This window comes from Pediculus humanus, genomic scaffold (assembly GCF_000006295.1).
Source record: "Pediculus humanus corporis 1103172108314 genomic scaffold, whole genome shotgun sequence".
Taxonomy (NCBI): Eukaryota; Metazoa; Arthropoda; class Insecta; order Psocodea; family Pediculidae; genus Pediculus; species Pediculus humanus.
The window spans coordinates 32,902-46,552 of record NW_002987883.1 but is presented as its reverse complement, the minus strand read 5'-3'; the positions used below and the strand labels follow the sequence as shown (position 1 = coordinate 46,552).

The following is a 13,651-nucleotide window of genomic DNA, read 5'->3' as shown; positions in this document are numbered from 1 at the left end:
AGTAAATCGTAGGTTTTTGATAATAATTTACTTGTTAATTGGTTAAAAAGTAAATTCGAATTAACAAAAAAAAAAGGAAAACGTGCTAAATAATTAACGCGTATTTAAAATTCGTAATGTTTTTTTTTTTTTCGAATCCAATTCGAAAACGATCAAAATAATAGAAAAAAAAATTCTATTTCGAAAAATAGGTTTTTGTTTTTTTTTTATCGAATTTAAAATAAATTTTATTGAAGTGTTGATAAAAACAAACAAACGAACAAACAGTAAAATAAAAAAATAATAAAATTCAATCGGATTTTTGTAAAAGCATTTAAAGCGATAATTTTTTTTTCTCAACCTCTCTCTCTCTCTCTCTCTCTCTCTCTCACACACACACACACACACACGCTCGCACACACAAGAATAAGTTTGAATTTTTTTTTTAAAAGATTAAATTTGAAAAAAAATTATTATAACAGTTTTTCTTTAAATTTTCAAAAAAAAAAAAAAAAAAAAATCCAACGTTAATTTTATAATTATGATTTATGTGAAAGCCATTAAAACAATTAATTTTTAACTGGATAGAAAATTTTTGAAAAAAAAAAAAAAAAAAAAAAAAGATGAAAATTTCCACGTTGGGAAAACGTTTCATCTTTTTTTTTTTTTAATCTCATAACGTGTCAAATCAAAATTTTCACGGATAATATACGAATTAATTAAGAAAATGAACCGTTAAATAAAAAAATAAAAATTTTTCTTTTAGTTGAACTTAAATTTTAAATTATTTAAACTAATATTTTACTTCGTGGAAAAAAAATTTTAAAAAAAATGTATTCTTTGACCCACATTTAATAATTATATATAAAAATTTTTTTATTGCAAAAAAAATTGCAGCGAGCACGATGTTGTTGTTGTTGTTGTTGTCGTTTCTCTCTCTCTCTCTCTCTCTCTCTCTCTCTCTCTCACTGTTTAAATAAAACGTAAACGTTCGTTTGAATTTCAAATTTAAAAAACAAAAAAAACAAAAACTCGTGATGTGAAAAATGAAAAGAAATCATGCACAAAAAAAACGCATTTTTTAATATAAAAATTTTGAATTTTACCTTGAATTGATTTTATTTTTTTACGGTAAAAATTAAATAATTCATCATTATTATTGTTATTATTTAAACGATATCATATCAATTTATTATATGAAAATACGAACAGTTTGAATTGATTTTTTTAAAAAAATTAAATTTTAATTTATTGAGTTATTATTATTACTCTATTGTTTCGATTTCGAAAAGAATTATTGTGAAAATCAAGGAGAAATAAAGGAAAAAAAAAACGTTATAGTGTACGCTACTTGCCAATTACGCCTACAATTCGTACATGGAAATTTATTAAGGTTAAATAATTTACATGTTCAAATTGAGTATGGAAAGGAGTGTACAATCGGTCGTTAAGTGATTTCAGTTTTGTTTTTCCTTATCGAAATACTGTTAAGTTAAACATTGCGTCCGGTTCAACAATAATAATTTATTGTTAAAAATGAAAGAATAATTGCCGTTAAGAGGAGAATTTGTTTTTAAAAAAAAAATGTTTTTGTTTTTTGTGATAAACCGTTCGGTGAAATTGTAAAGTGTAATAAAAAAATTTATTAATTTATTTTAATTGAATGAAAAGAAGAAGAAGCAGAAGATGATGATGATGACGTTCTCGCGATTGATTAAATTTCCGACATTGCACGACGCAATAACGCATAATCGTCGATAATTTTTTTTTTTTTTCCTTTACTGAAGTTATTATTATTATTATTATTATTATTATTATTATTATTATTATTATTATTATTATTATTATTAATACTTCTTTTGTTAATACAAATTTGGCAAATGATTGATTAAAAAATTTTATGTTTTTAAGGCACTATATATACTTTTTGAATATTGTCCAGGGAACGGAGGATGCGTAAGGAAAATTAAAATTCAAAGCGACGAAAAGTTGTTTCGCATTCGCAAAATTATTTATTTATATTTATTTATTTATTTATATTAATGTTTAATATAAAAAAAAAACGACGACGCGACAGATATTGTTTTGTTTTGTTTTTAACTTCGCCAAAAATTTCGGTTCAAATCATAAAATTTTTTGGCGTCGTTTCCCATTACAAAAAGAAAAGAATTCCAGGGTTTTAATAATCGGTGAATTAAATTTAAAATAAATAAATAAATAAATTATTTATTTATTTATTTATTGTTTCGTGAGACAATAACGGTACGAAATTTAAAATCAATTTTTTTAAACAACGACTTTGATTTTTTTTTTTTTGAAAGTGCTTTTAATATTTATATTATTTAATCACGTAATTAAAAGCCTAAAAAAAAAAAAAAATTTTATTTGTTATAAATAATAACATTTAAATTATCCTTTTAAAAAAAAAACGACGGTATCGTAACTTATTAAATTGTTAACACAGACAACGACATTTCGAACGTGTTTAAAAGTTAATTTTCATAAATGCGTATCCTCCATTTTTCACATATATATATATACATATCGTAAAACATAAAGAAAAATGGCGACGCCGCGTCTTTTAACAAACAATATCTTGGTCAAATGTGTGATGATAAAATTAAACACAAGTAGATTCGAAAAGACGTTGCAAAAAAAAAAAAAAAAAAGAAAACGAATTCTTTCGAAATTCTTTATAAATAAAAGAAGCAAAAAAAAAAAAAATTTTTTTTCTTGTTAACAACAAGTAAATGATATCATTAATTAATGATAGGATATAAAAATTATGGCAAATTTAAAGGTCTAAAAATAATCATATTTGTTAATCATTTTTCTTTTTAACTATTTAAAAAGGCATTTAGTACATTTTTGTTTTTTTTTGTAAATATGTTTCGCGTGTTTATTATTATTATTATTTTGTTCGAGTGTGAGAAAAAATTTAGCCATCTGGACTTTCGTGTGTAATTCATTCGTTTTTCCTTTTTTTCGAAAGGTTTCAACGTGATGAAATTAATTTTAACCCGATTGTGTTTCCCTTATTATTTTTTTTCATACCCATGAATGTATAACATGTTATCATTTGCATATTGTAGCACTTAAACATTTTTTTTCTACCGATTTACTGTTCACAAAAAAGTTTTCCGGTTGTTGACACGATGGTGACGTAAAAAAGGTTTTAAAATTTATGGGGTATCAATCAAGGACCAATACATTAACTACTATGTTATTTTTAGCATAATTATTAATAGTACTTTTAGTTTATTATTGTTATTAATTATTTTCTTTTTCTTTCTATTTGCAGCAACTCAAAGATGAACTCCAAGAAGTCGTTGCGGAAATGGAAAACATGGATACTCCTGACGAAAGGTAAAGATTTTTTTTTTTTTTTTTTTTATTGATTGATCGAAATGAAGGAGATTCAAACGTTTAAAACTTACTTAATAACAAAAAAAAAAAAAAAATGTAGAAACATTTTTGCTTTGGCATTTAAACTTATTATTTCGATTCGAAATCTTCCAGGTCAACATTTTATGATAATCAAGTGTCGTTTGCCAAAATTTTTTTTTTTTTTTTTAAAAGAAAACTTATTTTATTTTAATGCGGTTTTGTAATATTTCTAAAAAAAATTTTTTTCGTTAGTTTGATTGTTTGTTTGTGGGAGGAACAACTTGCCGAGGGATTTCACGTGGTTTTTTCGAGAGAGTTTGATTATTATTTTTTTTTATTTACTTATTTAATACGGTTGTTTGGAAAAAGTTTCCTTTTTCGTTTTGATTCAATTAAGAAAAAAAAAATTTCAAGTTTTTTTTTTTTTTTTGAATAAAAAATGATCTGTCGTTCTGTCTAAGGAAGAAAACTAAATGCAAAAAAGTTCATTTCGTATTAAAAAAAAAAAATCAGGTTTTGAATTATTTCTTTACTATTATGGAGATGGTATGCCAAATTGACATTGGAATGACTTTTTTAAAAAATTTTTTTAATCTTTGTTTGTGATAATAAAATAATTTTTTTTCCTGATAGAATAAATGAGAGCAAGGCAAATATTCCATACCCCCCCCAGCCCCGCCCCCCGCCCCCTCGATGATAGAGTTTGTTTGTGAAATTCGTAAATTTCGAGATGATAAATGTGAAAAATTTGACTTTTCAAAGGATAAAACTTGAATAAACTTTATCAAAATCAGAATCATCAGCATTTGTTATAACGATTTCGGTCGGATTATCCTTACGAAAACCCCTACCTACACCCCTTATTTTTACACCCCTTCACGTCGATTCGGAACAAACATTAAAATTTCATAAAAAACTTTAAGCTTTTCGATTTTTTGGTTTTGTTTTGTTTTATCCAAAAAAAGAAAAAATTTTCAAAATATAAAATTCGGTTTTAGTTGTTCGAGGTTTTGAGTAAAAAAAAAAAGTTTAGACTTTAAGTTAACAACCTTTTTTAAATGCTGCTGATTGAAAATTGTTTGAATATTTACAAAGAAAGTATTACGTCGGAAAAACTAAAAATTTAAGGTATTAAAATGTTACTTTTTGGCACGAAAATTTTTCGGTTTTTTTAAAACTCACGCTTTTCCGTTATCATTTTCTTCCTTTTCTTTTTTTTTCTTTTTTTTTACATAAATTTTAATTTATTTAGATCGGCCGATTTTTGCTCCCTTAAGCGGTTGCTTACGTATAAAAAATTTTTTAAAGGTAACGTCGTCGTTATATGGCAGCACAAGCTATTTAATAACCGGTTCCGGTTTTTCATGTCAAAACTCGTAAAGTTTTAAAAAGCCAAAAAAAATTTATGAAACGAAACAGAGTAATAACGTTAATAGTAATAATTAAATTATTAAAGGGAAATCAGAACCCTTTGGCATATTGGCTTGGCTGGGTAGATAAAACTTGGAATGAAAAATCCAAAAAAAAAAAAACTAGGTAGGAAGGCCAGTAGAAAATTGTTTTTTTTTTTGAACTTGATGCCCTTCACCCGGGAACCGACATTCACAGTTTCTAAAAAAAAGTAATAAAAAAAAAAAAAATGACGAAAGAAGATTAAAATAATTAAAGACAAAAATGCATTCAGAAATGCAACCATGGGTTTGGCACAATCTTTCTAACTTTGCTTTTTGATTTTGCTCTCATCAATTTTGACACAAAAAATTTTTTTTGTTGTTTTGCGGTGGCAAATCTCTGAAAAAAATTTTTTTTTTGTAAAAAATACTCAAAATCCGTACCTATAAATCGTTGAGTAAATATAAAATCAAACGAAAATCCGATGCTTTGCGTCGTCGTCAGGTTGGAAAACACCAACAACGAATACAAAAACGACAATAATAATAATAATAAATAACACGAACATGGTAATTTTCTCTTCATGTTTCTCGATAAGGTAGTAACAAATTTGTGAGCGAGAAAATCAGATTTTTAAGGAAAGGTGATGTCACGACAATTCAGGTACATCGATTCCATTTTTTTTTTTTTTTTTATATTCGAAGGTGCAAACAAACGAATAATAATGACAAAGTGTAAATTTTCATTTATTTATTTATTCACTTTTAAACAAGGTTATTTAAAACAATCGTACTTAGTTAGGATTATTAGGCAATTAAATTAAATTTATCAATTTTTATCACGAAAAAAAATTTAAATTGATTTTTTAAATCATTAAAAAAAAGATGAGAAAAAAAAAGGAAAAAAAAATTAAATGTCGAGATTAGGAAACGGTAAAAAAAAAATCAGGTTCGGGTAAAAAACAACAACAACATGGTCGTTTTCATTACCGAAACAGGTAACAGTAATAATAATAATAATAATAAAATTTATTTTTTATTAATTTAAGACAGTATTGATTAAAAAAAAAAATTTAGAAAGTGAATTTTTGAAAATTTATTTTAATTTCTTCGTTTTTTTTCCTCTTCTTCTCTTTGGGAAAATCATTGTCGGTTGGTTTTACCAACGAAAGGAAAACGTTACATAATTACGTAGAAAATGTTTGACGTAAAACTCGATAACTCTTAACTTTTGCCAAAATTAAAAAAAATCTATCTATTTTTTTTTTAAAAGGATTCTTAAAGTCGTTTTTACATGCGTTTAAAACTTATAATTTAATTAAATTTTACACGTCAATTTCATTGCCACGTTTAAATTTTTTTTTTATTGTCTTTCGGTTCCTCTTTCTCCCTCTTTTAATTTTAACATTTGCCAAAAATTTTACCTGAATCACTCCCTGATAAAAATTAAAATCCATCCAACGGTGAAAACTTTTTTTTTTAGCTGCTTATTATTATTATTATTATTATTATTATTATCGTAAGAATTAGTTTGATTTTTTTTTGTATTTGGCTGACCTCGCGAATTGCAAAAAATTTATGGATTTTCATTCACCCGGTTTATTTTATAAAAAAAAAAAAGAAATTTTTGTGGCAGAAAAAAGAAAAGTTTTCGCATTAAGATTTAAGCATTTCGATTGTTATCGTTATCATTATCACTATCACATATCACGCTTTGCGTTTTGCTCGTTTCCGGGTCTTGTGCCGAATTCTCATGAGTAAACATTGAGATCTCAATATCCTGTATATCCTCGTCATTTCCTGTTTTCCTAAAAAAAAAAAAAAAAATTTTTTTTTCGCAAAGTTTTTCTTCGGTTCATTTGTAACGTTTTTACTCCCCCTCTTTCTCCTCTTCCTCTTTTGTTTTCCCCTCCGGCGATCATCATAATAAATGAAATCATTTCCGTTTTCACTCAGGAAATTTTTTTTTTTTTTTTTTACTTCCACGTTTTTGTCGTTTTCTCTCTCTCTCTTTCCCTCTGGAGAATAATAATATTAATAAAAGGTAATTAACCGGTCGTACATTGTTTAAAATTTTACTTTGTTTTGGTTTTTCTTCTTCTCTATTTATTTTCGTCGAGGTTTTTCCTTTGCATTTTATCGGAAAATCGTACCGATTAAAATGACGTTTCGAGTGAGTCAATGTTTCAAAAATAAAAAAAAATTTTTTTCCTTTCTTTGATCGGTTGTCGTCATCTTTATTAATTATTCACTGGAAACAAGTTTTGAGTTTTTGAAAACTCCCTGGAGAAAAACTTTTTTTTTTTCTTTTTGTCTTTCCGCCTTTAAACGAGTTTTCGACCTTAAAAAGGTCGTTTAACGCCGCGTATTTGGCAATCAATTTATTATTGTTTGGGGGGGGTAAAATTTTTTTAAACCACGTAACTTTTGACGTAATTTTTAAGTTTATTAAAATTTAAATCCTTTCGTTTGTTTTTGGATATCGATATTAATTTTTATAAAAATTTAAATTTTACAACGAATTCGAAAAAAAAGGAAAAAGGAAAATTCTCTTGATGATTTTCCAATTTTGAACACTTTGAATGAGAGAAGAAATTCAAATAATGAGAACGTAATCTATTGATTGTTGAAAACGACAAACAACAGCAAAATTTATTTATTTTCGAAAATTAATTTGGCGCGAAGAAAAAGAATTTTTTTTTTTTCCCTTCTTTTTTTTTTGTAATTCGTAACGGAAATGATTCGATCATCTCGATGAGAATCCGACGAACCGCCTTAAAATCATTTGCGACATATATTGTTGACATTGAAATTCCGTCTGTTGGGTTCGTCCGAAGAAAGAAATTTTTTTTTAAAAAAGATTTTGGAATTCCATTTACGTCGTCGAACGTTTCCCCTCCCCCTTTTCTTTTTTTCCCCTTTTTTTTTCTTTTTTCTTTATTTCGTTCGTTTTAAATGCGATTAGAGAGAACAGACACATTTATAAATGGAAATTTGCGTCGTGTGCTTGTTAGGTTTTCAACACATGGACAACGCCTTTCTCCCGTTCAATTTTTTCGTTTAATGTTCTTAACACGTTTTTGTCGCCGATCATGAACTCATGTAATTTTTTTATATTTTTTATAGCAAAAATTACACGAAAACAAAACAATTGTCAATCGGAAGAAAGAAATTCAACATGGATCCGAAAAAGGGAATCGAATATCTTCAAGAGCACGGATTGCTTCAGGCGACACCCGAAGACGTGGCCGCGTACCTGTACAAAGGTGAAGGACTCAACAAAACAGCCATCGGAGATTATTTAGGGGAGAAAAATCCGTTCAATGAAAAAGTTTTGAAAGCTTTTGTCGAACTTCACGATTTCACTGATCTCATATTAGTCCAAGCTTTAAGGTACCTTTGATTAAATTTTCCACTATTGTAAATTTAAATTTATTTTTTCCGATGGGGATTCGTTCGAAATTTTCTTTTCGGACCTTACAGTTATTGAAAAAAAAAATTGTTCCCCCCCCCCAATTGTCCCGCTGTTTCAAGGTCATCAAAAAAACAAAAAAATGCATTTCGATCGAGCTTTTTTTTTAACGTCTGTCTGCGTTGCCAATTTTTTTTTTTTAACACGAAAAATTAATTGTCTCACACGGTCACGAAAAACAGAGCATTTTGTTTTTTTAAAGGATAATTGCTGTCGTCGTCATCATCATCATCATCGTTTCCCTCTTCCCCCCGCAATCCCTTTTATCTCCCTTTTCTTTTCTCTCTTATTACGTATACGTATTCATTTTACAAATATGTATGATTTTCTTTTTTCTGCTTCTTTTATTATCGCTTCTTTACAGGAAACTTCATTATCATTTTATTTCATTCTTCTTACTCTTCCACTCCCCCCGGTTATTTTTTTTTTATTTGATTGGTTTCGTTTTTTTTTTTTTTTTTTTTTTTTTTTTTTCATTTCGCGATGAAATGAACGTTACTAATCGAACGTAATAAGGTCGACGACCCGTTTTTCAATTTCGATAAAGGAAATGATCGTTGACTTCCCGCTGAAAAAGAAAATGTGTTTTTTTTTAGCTTTTTTTTGTTTTTTATTTAAAACAAAATTTTTTTTTTTTTTTTTTTTTTTTAAATAATACGCGCCAAGTAAATTTCTTTTTTTTTACAACGCGTAAAATGAATAATTTTATCCTTTTCATGTTGTTATTAACGCCCTTTATAAAAGAAAGAAAACGCGTCATAAGTTAAAAATCGAAAATAAAAAAAAAAAAAAAAAAAAAAATTATCTGACCCTCGTATGTCGTACACGAAACGTCTTATATGCGTTTAGAATAAATTTTATTTAATTGAAATATTGTCGAAATGGAATTCCTAAGGATGGGCTTATAATTCAACCGGATTCGATTTACTTAACAAAAAAAAAATTTCAAATGATGGAAGGATGAGTTCCCCCCGCCCCCGAGATCCCCAGCTTTTTTTTTTTTTTGTGTTGATACGGTGATGACATTGTTTATGCTTTTCAATACATTTGTCGTTAACAAAAAAAAAATTTTTTTTTTTTTTGTTTTCTCCTTTCGCAGGCAGTTCCTGTGGTCGTTTAGATTACCCGGTGAAGCTCAGAAAATAGACAGAATGATGGAATGCTTTGCCCAAAGGTACTGTCAACTGAATCCAAATATATTCACAAATCCGGACACTTGTTACGTTCTATCATTTGCCGTAATCATGCTCAACACAAGCCTTCACAATCCGAGCGTGAAAGATAAACCTTCCGCCGAACAATTTATATCAATGAACAGGGGGATTAACAATGGCGGAGACTTAAACAAGGAATTATTGATTGTGAGTAGTCGGTTGTTTGTGAAATTTCTCGGTTTATTAATGAATTTAATTATTTGGTGTTTTTTTTTTTTTTTTTTTTTTTGAGGAGTTGTAAACGTTGTGCGCGACGCCCAATGTCGCCGTTTTGAACTTTGCGGCATTTCGACCGGAAAAAAAAAAAAAATGAATGAATTGTTTTGTAAATTTAATATTTATTTTAAATTGCAGAGTTTGTACGAGAGCATAAAAACGGAACCGTTTAAAATACCAGAAGACGACGGAAACGATCTTATGCACACATTTTTTAATCCAGATAAGGAAGGATGGCTTTGGAAGCAAGGTAGGGTTTTTCGATGAAGGCTAACGTTTGTTTTATTACTTTTTGGCATGGCGTTTGTTTAAATAATTAAACAGGTGGAATTTACTGTTGTTTCTCATTATTCCAAGTGATGCCAAGTATTTTCCCCTCTCGTCCCCTCCCCCACACATTCATTTTCATTTGTAGATTTGAGTTTTTTTGCTTTTGTTTATTTTTAAAGCGAGCAAAATTTTTAATTAAAGAACGATTAAAATTTTCAGGGGGTCGATACAAGAGTTGGAAAAGGAGATGGTTTATATTGAACGACAATTGTTTGTACTATTTCGAATACACCACCGACAAAGAGCCCAGGGGTATAATACCTTTGGAAAACATTCAAGTGAGAGAAGCGAGCGACAGGCATAAACCTCACTGTTTCGAATTATACGCAACAGGAACTGATTTTATAAAAGCGTGCAAAACGGATAGCGAAGGAAAAGTCGTCGAAGGTAAGCAGCGTTTTATTATCCGTTCACCTTGGAACAATATTTTGCTACTTTCAAACATAATAATAATAAAAAGTATTTAAATGAATTTATTTAACGTTTTTCTCCCGAAGGAAAACACACGGTTTATAGAATGTCAGCGGCGACGGCGGACGAAAAAGAAGATTGGATAAAATGTGTCAGGCAATCAATTAGTCATAATCCATTTTACGACATGTTAGCCGTGAGAAAGAAAAAGGCTCAAAAAACTGCAGTTCACCATCATTTGACAAACAGCTAGCGTCAAAGGCATTCATCCTGTCCGGATCTCTAAAGAACCAGAAGTAGAAGAAGAAAAAAAAAGAACATTCCCGATCGTTCGACATTCCCCAACGTGCCGTAGTATTTTAAATACGGAAAAGGCTGAAATGTTAATGAATGATTGTTCGGACCACGTTCGTTCTGCTTGTTCGATCGTTTGTTTGTTTGTTTTTTTTTTTTCTTTCGTCATCCCAAAGTCGAAAGCATCAGAATTATTAACATTATTATTATTATTTCATTTTAAAACAAGTGCCGTCCAATGCAGTGGCAACGACCAAGACGATTTTGCAACAGTCGTTAGGATGTTCATTATTGTTTGGCGTATTTAAATACGAGAGAATTTCCGTTTTTTTTTTTTTTATTGTGAAAAAATTATAAAAGTTTTTATATGATACAAAAAGGAAAAGACAAAAAAATAATGTAAAAAATGCAAGGATGAATGTGTGAAAAGGTTGCAAAAAATGCGTATTTAAGAGGATGAACGAGGTTCATCCTTCCGATGGTGTAAAAGTTTTCCATCGCGCGCGCGCATTTTAAAATTGCATAGAGTAAATAAATTTCCGGAAATTTTTTCTTTGTGTGCACAGAGTATGATTAAAAAAAAAATAATATATAAATATATATACTAAAAAAAAAAAAAAAAAAATCACGAAACGGAATAAAAAATATTTCGTTTTTTTTTTTCACATTCACACACAAGAGAGTACAAATCACGTAATTCGATTCATTTAATTTAATTTGGGGGATGAAAATTGAAATGGGGAGAGGGAGGGAGGGAAGGGTAGGGTAGGGAAAATGAAATCATAAAAAGGTACTTATACGAGAGTCTTTGATAAGTTATCAATAAAACATGTGTATGTATGTATATATAAATAGTGTTCAGAAAAATGCATTTGCGTTTATTTTTTTCCTCCCCTTTTATTATTATTATTATTTTGTAAATATGAATAAAACTTGTACGTTTTCTTTTTTTTTTTTTTTTTTTTTTTGAGTTAAAAATTTGTGTAATTTGTGATTTTCCATATTATCATTATTTTTTTTGTTGTTGTGATTATTTAATTAATTATAGTTTGAGTTGACGCTGAAAAACTAATGACACGATAAAAAAAAATAATGAAATTTTTGTAATAAAAAATAAAATAATGAAGACATAAATGTATGTAGTTCTATTTTTTGTTTTGTTTTTTTTTTCTGTCTTCTTTTTACAAAGTTTTTGTTTTCATATTAAATTTAATTTATGTTTGTATGTTTGTTTAATTTTCTCTCTCTCTCTCTCTCTTTTTTTGACTATTTATTTTTTTCATTTTATTAAAATAAAAATTTCTTTAGTCAATCGTTTCAAAATCGGGCCATAATTAAAAAAAAAATTACATTATTATTATTATTATTAATAATTTTTTTCTTTTTGTAAAAGTGTGATGTATGTATAATAAATAAATTCTAAAACAATTACTATTATAATTATCAATTATTATTTAATATAAAAATTATGTTTTTTAAAAAAAAAATTGAGTATTATTATTATTATTATTATTATTATTATTTTCATTTATAATAACGACAATTTCCGTATTAACGTTTGTCAGAGTTTTTTCAACATATATTCCAGGTTTCTATCCTTCTACCTACCTTTAATGAAAAATTTGATCTGATGTATCAGAAAAACATAAGTCCAAGGAGGTATAAAGTAAAAAAAAATGCAACATTAGGTTCAAGCAAAAATAAAATGTCACACCCAAAATAAAACGTAAACATTGGCGTCCTACTTGAAATAAAACCTAAACATTGGATTGCCGCTTAAAATCGTAGTTTTACATTAAAAATATTCCAAAATTTGTTCAAATATATCAGGCAAACTTAAAAAAATGGAAAATTTAACAAATAATAATTTTACTTTAGAGTGGCTTGATGGAAATACAGCCTCACCATTGCATTTTACTTGTGGTATTATAGCAGGGATATTAGCATCTCTAGTCACTCAGCCGGCTGATGTAATTAAAACTAAAATGCAACTTTATCCAGGAGAATTTAGCAGTGTTAAATCTGTTATAATCTACTTGCAAAAGGTGAGTAACAATAATTTTTACAGACTTTTAATATTTCAATAAACATAATAAAGTTAATAAAAATTTGAAAAATACTAATGATAAAATTATTGTTTTATTAGAGGGATGGAGTGTCTGGATATTTCAAAGGCTTGGTACCGAGAATGCTTAGGAGAACACTTATGTCAGATAACTATAATTACAGACTTATAAGTAATCGATTTTTTTCTAATCTTAATTGAAATTTTGCAGTAACATAAGATCCGAGGAGGTATAAAGTAAAAAAAAATGCAACGTTGGGTTCCCGCAAAAATAAAATGTCACATTTAAAATAAAACGTAAACATTGGATTGCCGCTTAAAATCGTAATTTTACATTAAAAATATTCCAAAATTTGTTCAAATATATCAGGCAAACTTAAAAAAATGGAGGTGTAAAAAAAAAGACACAATTAATGGATTCACACTTAAAATCAGGAGCATAAATAAAAAACAAATAGTATAAAAAACTAATTTTATTATAATAAAATAGAATAAATTACAAAACTTTTGATACATACAATTTATAATAAATTGTTAGAATTAAATAAGTTGACATGACGTAAACGCATGTCAACATATTTAATTCTAATTATTATTATTATTGACACACAAAATATTATATTTAATTGCTATTAAACGCTATACATACAAATTTCTGTTCAGTTTCATCACGCTCCCGAGTTCCCGACTCACCCATTTCCGCTCTGGACGTCGAGAGAGATTTCTCTTGCCGGTCAATGACATTTCTCCCGGGGCTGCTGTTTAAATGGGAAAAAAAAAAAAAAAAAATGAAAGGTAAAAAGGAAAAGAAAAAGTTAAATAAAAGATGAAGTAAAAGAAAAGAAAAAAAAAAAGAAAAAAATTCATTTCATTCCCCACCCACAACTCGCCC

General features: G+C 27.7%; 2 protein-coding genes across 2 annotated transcripts; both read left to right on the top strand.

Annotated features, from left to right (window-relative positions):
• Positions 1-2,764: 2,764 nt before the first annotated feature.
• Positions 2,765-10,653, top strand: Phum_PHUM591140 (Cytohesin-1, putative; the record flags this gene model as incomplete). The annotated part of the gene is made up of 7 exons (XM_002432501.1): positions 2,765-2,779; positions 3,281-3,345; positions 7,884-8,150; positions 9,329-9,590; positions 9,798-9,909; positions 10,149-10,376; positions 10,487-10,653. The coding sequence occupies 7 exons, from the start codon at positions 2,765-2,767 to the stop codon at positions 10,651-10,653; spliced, it is 1,116 nt and encodes a 371-aa protein (XP_002432546.1).
• A 1,885-nt stretch (positions 10,654-12,538) lies between these two features.
• On the top strand, positions 12,539-12,960 carry Phum_PHUM591130 (mitochondrial carrier protein, putative; the record flags this gene model as incomplete). The annotated part of the gene is made up of 2 exons (XM_002432500.1): positions 12,539-12,739; positions 12,841-12,960. The coding sequence occupies 2 exons, from the start codon at positions 12,539-12,541 to the stop codon at positions 12,958-12,960; spliced, it is 321 nt and encodes a 106-aa protein (XP_002432545.1).
• Between the last annotated feature and the right edge of the window lie 691 nt (positions 12,961-13,651).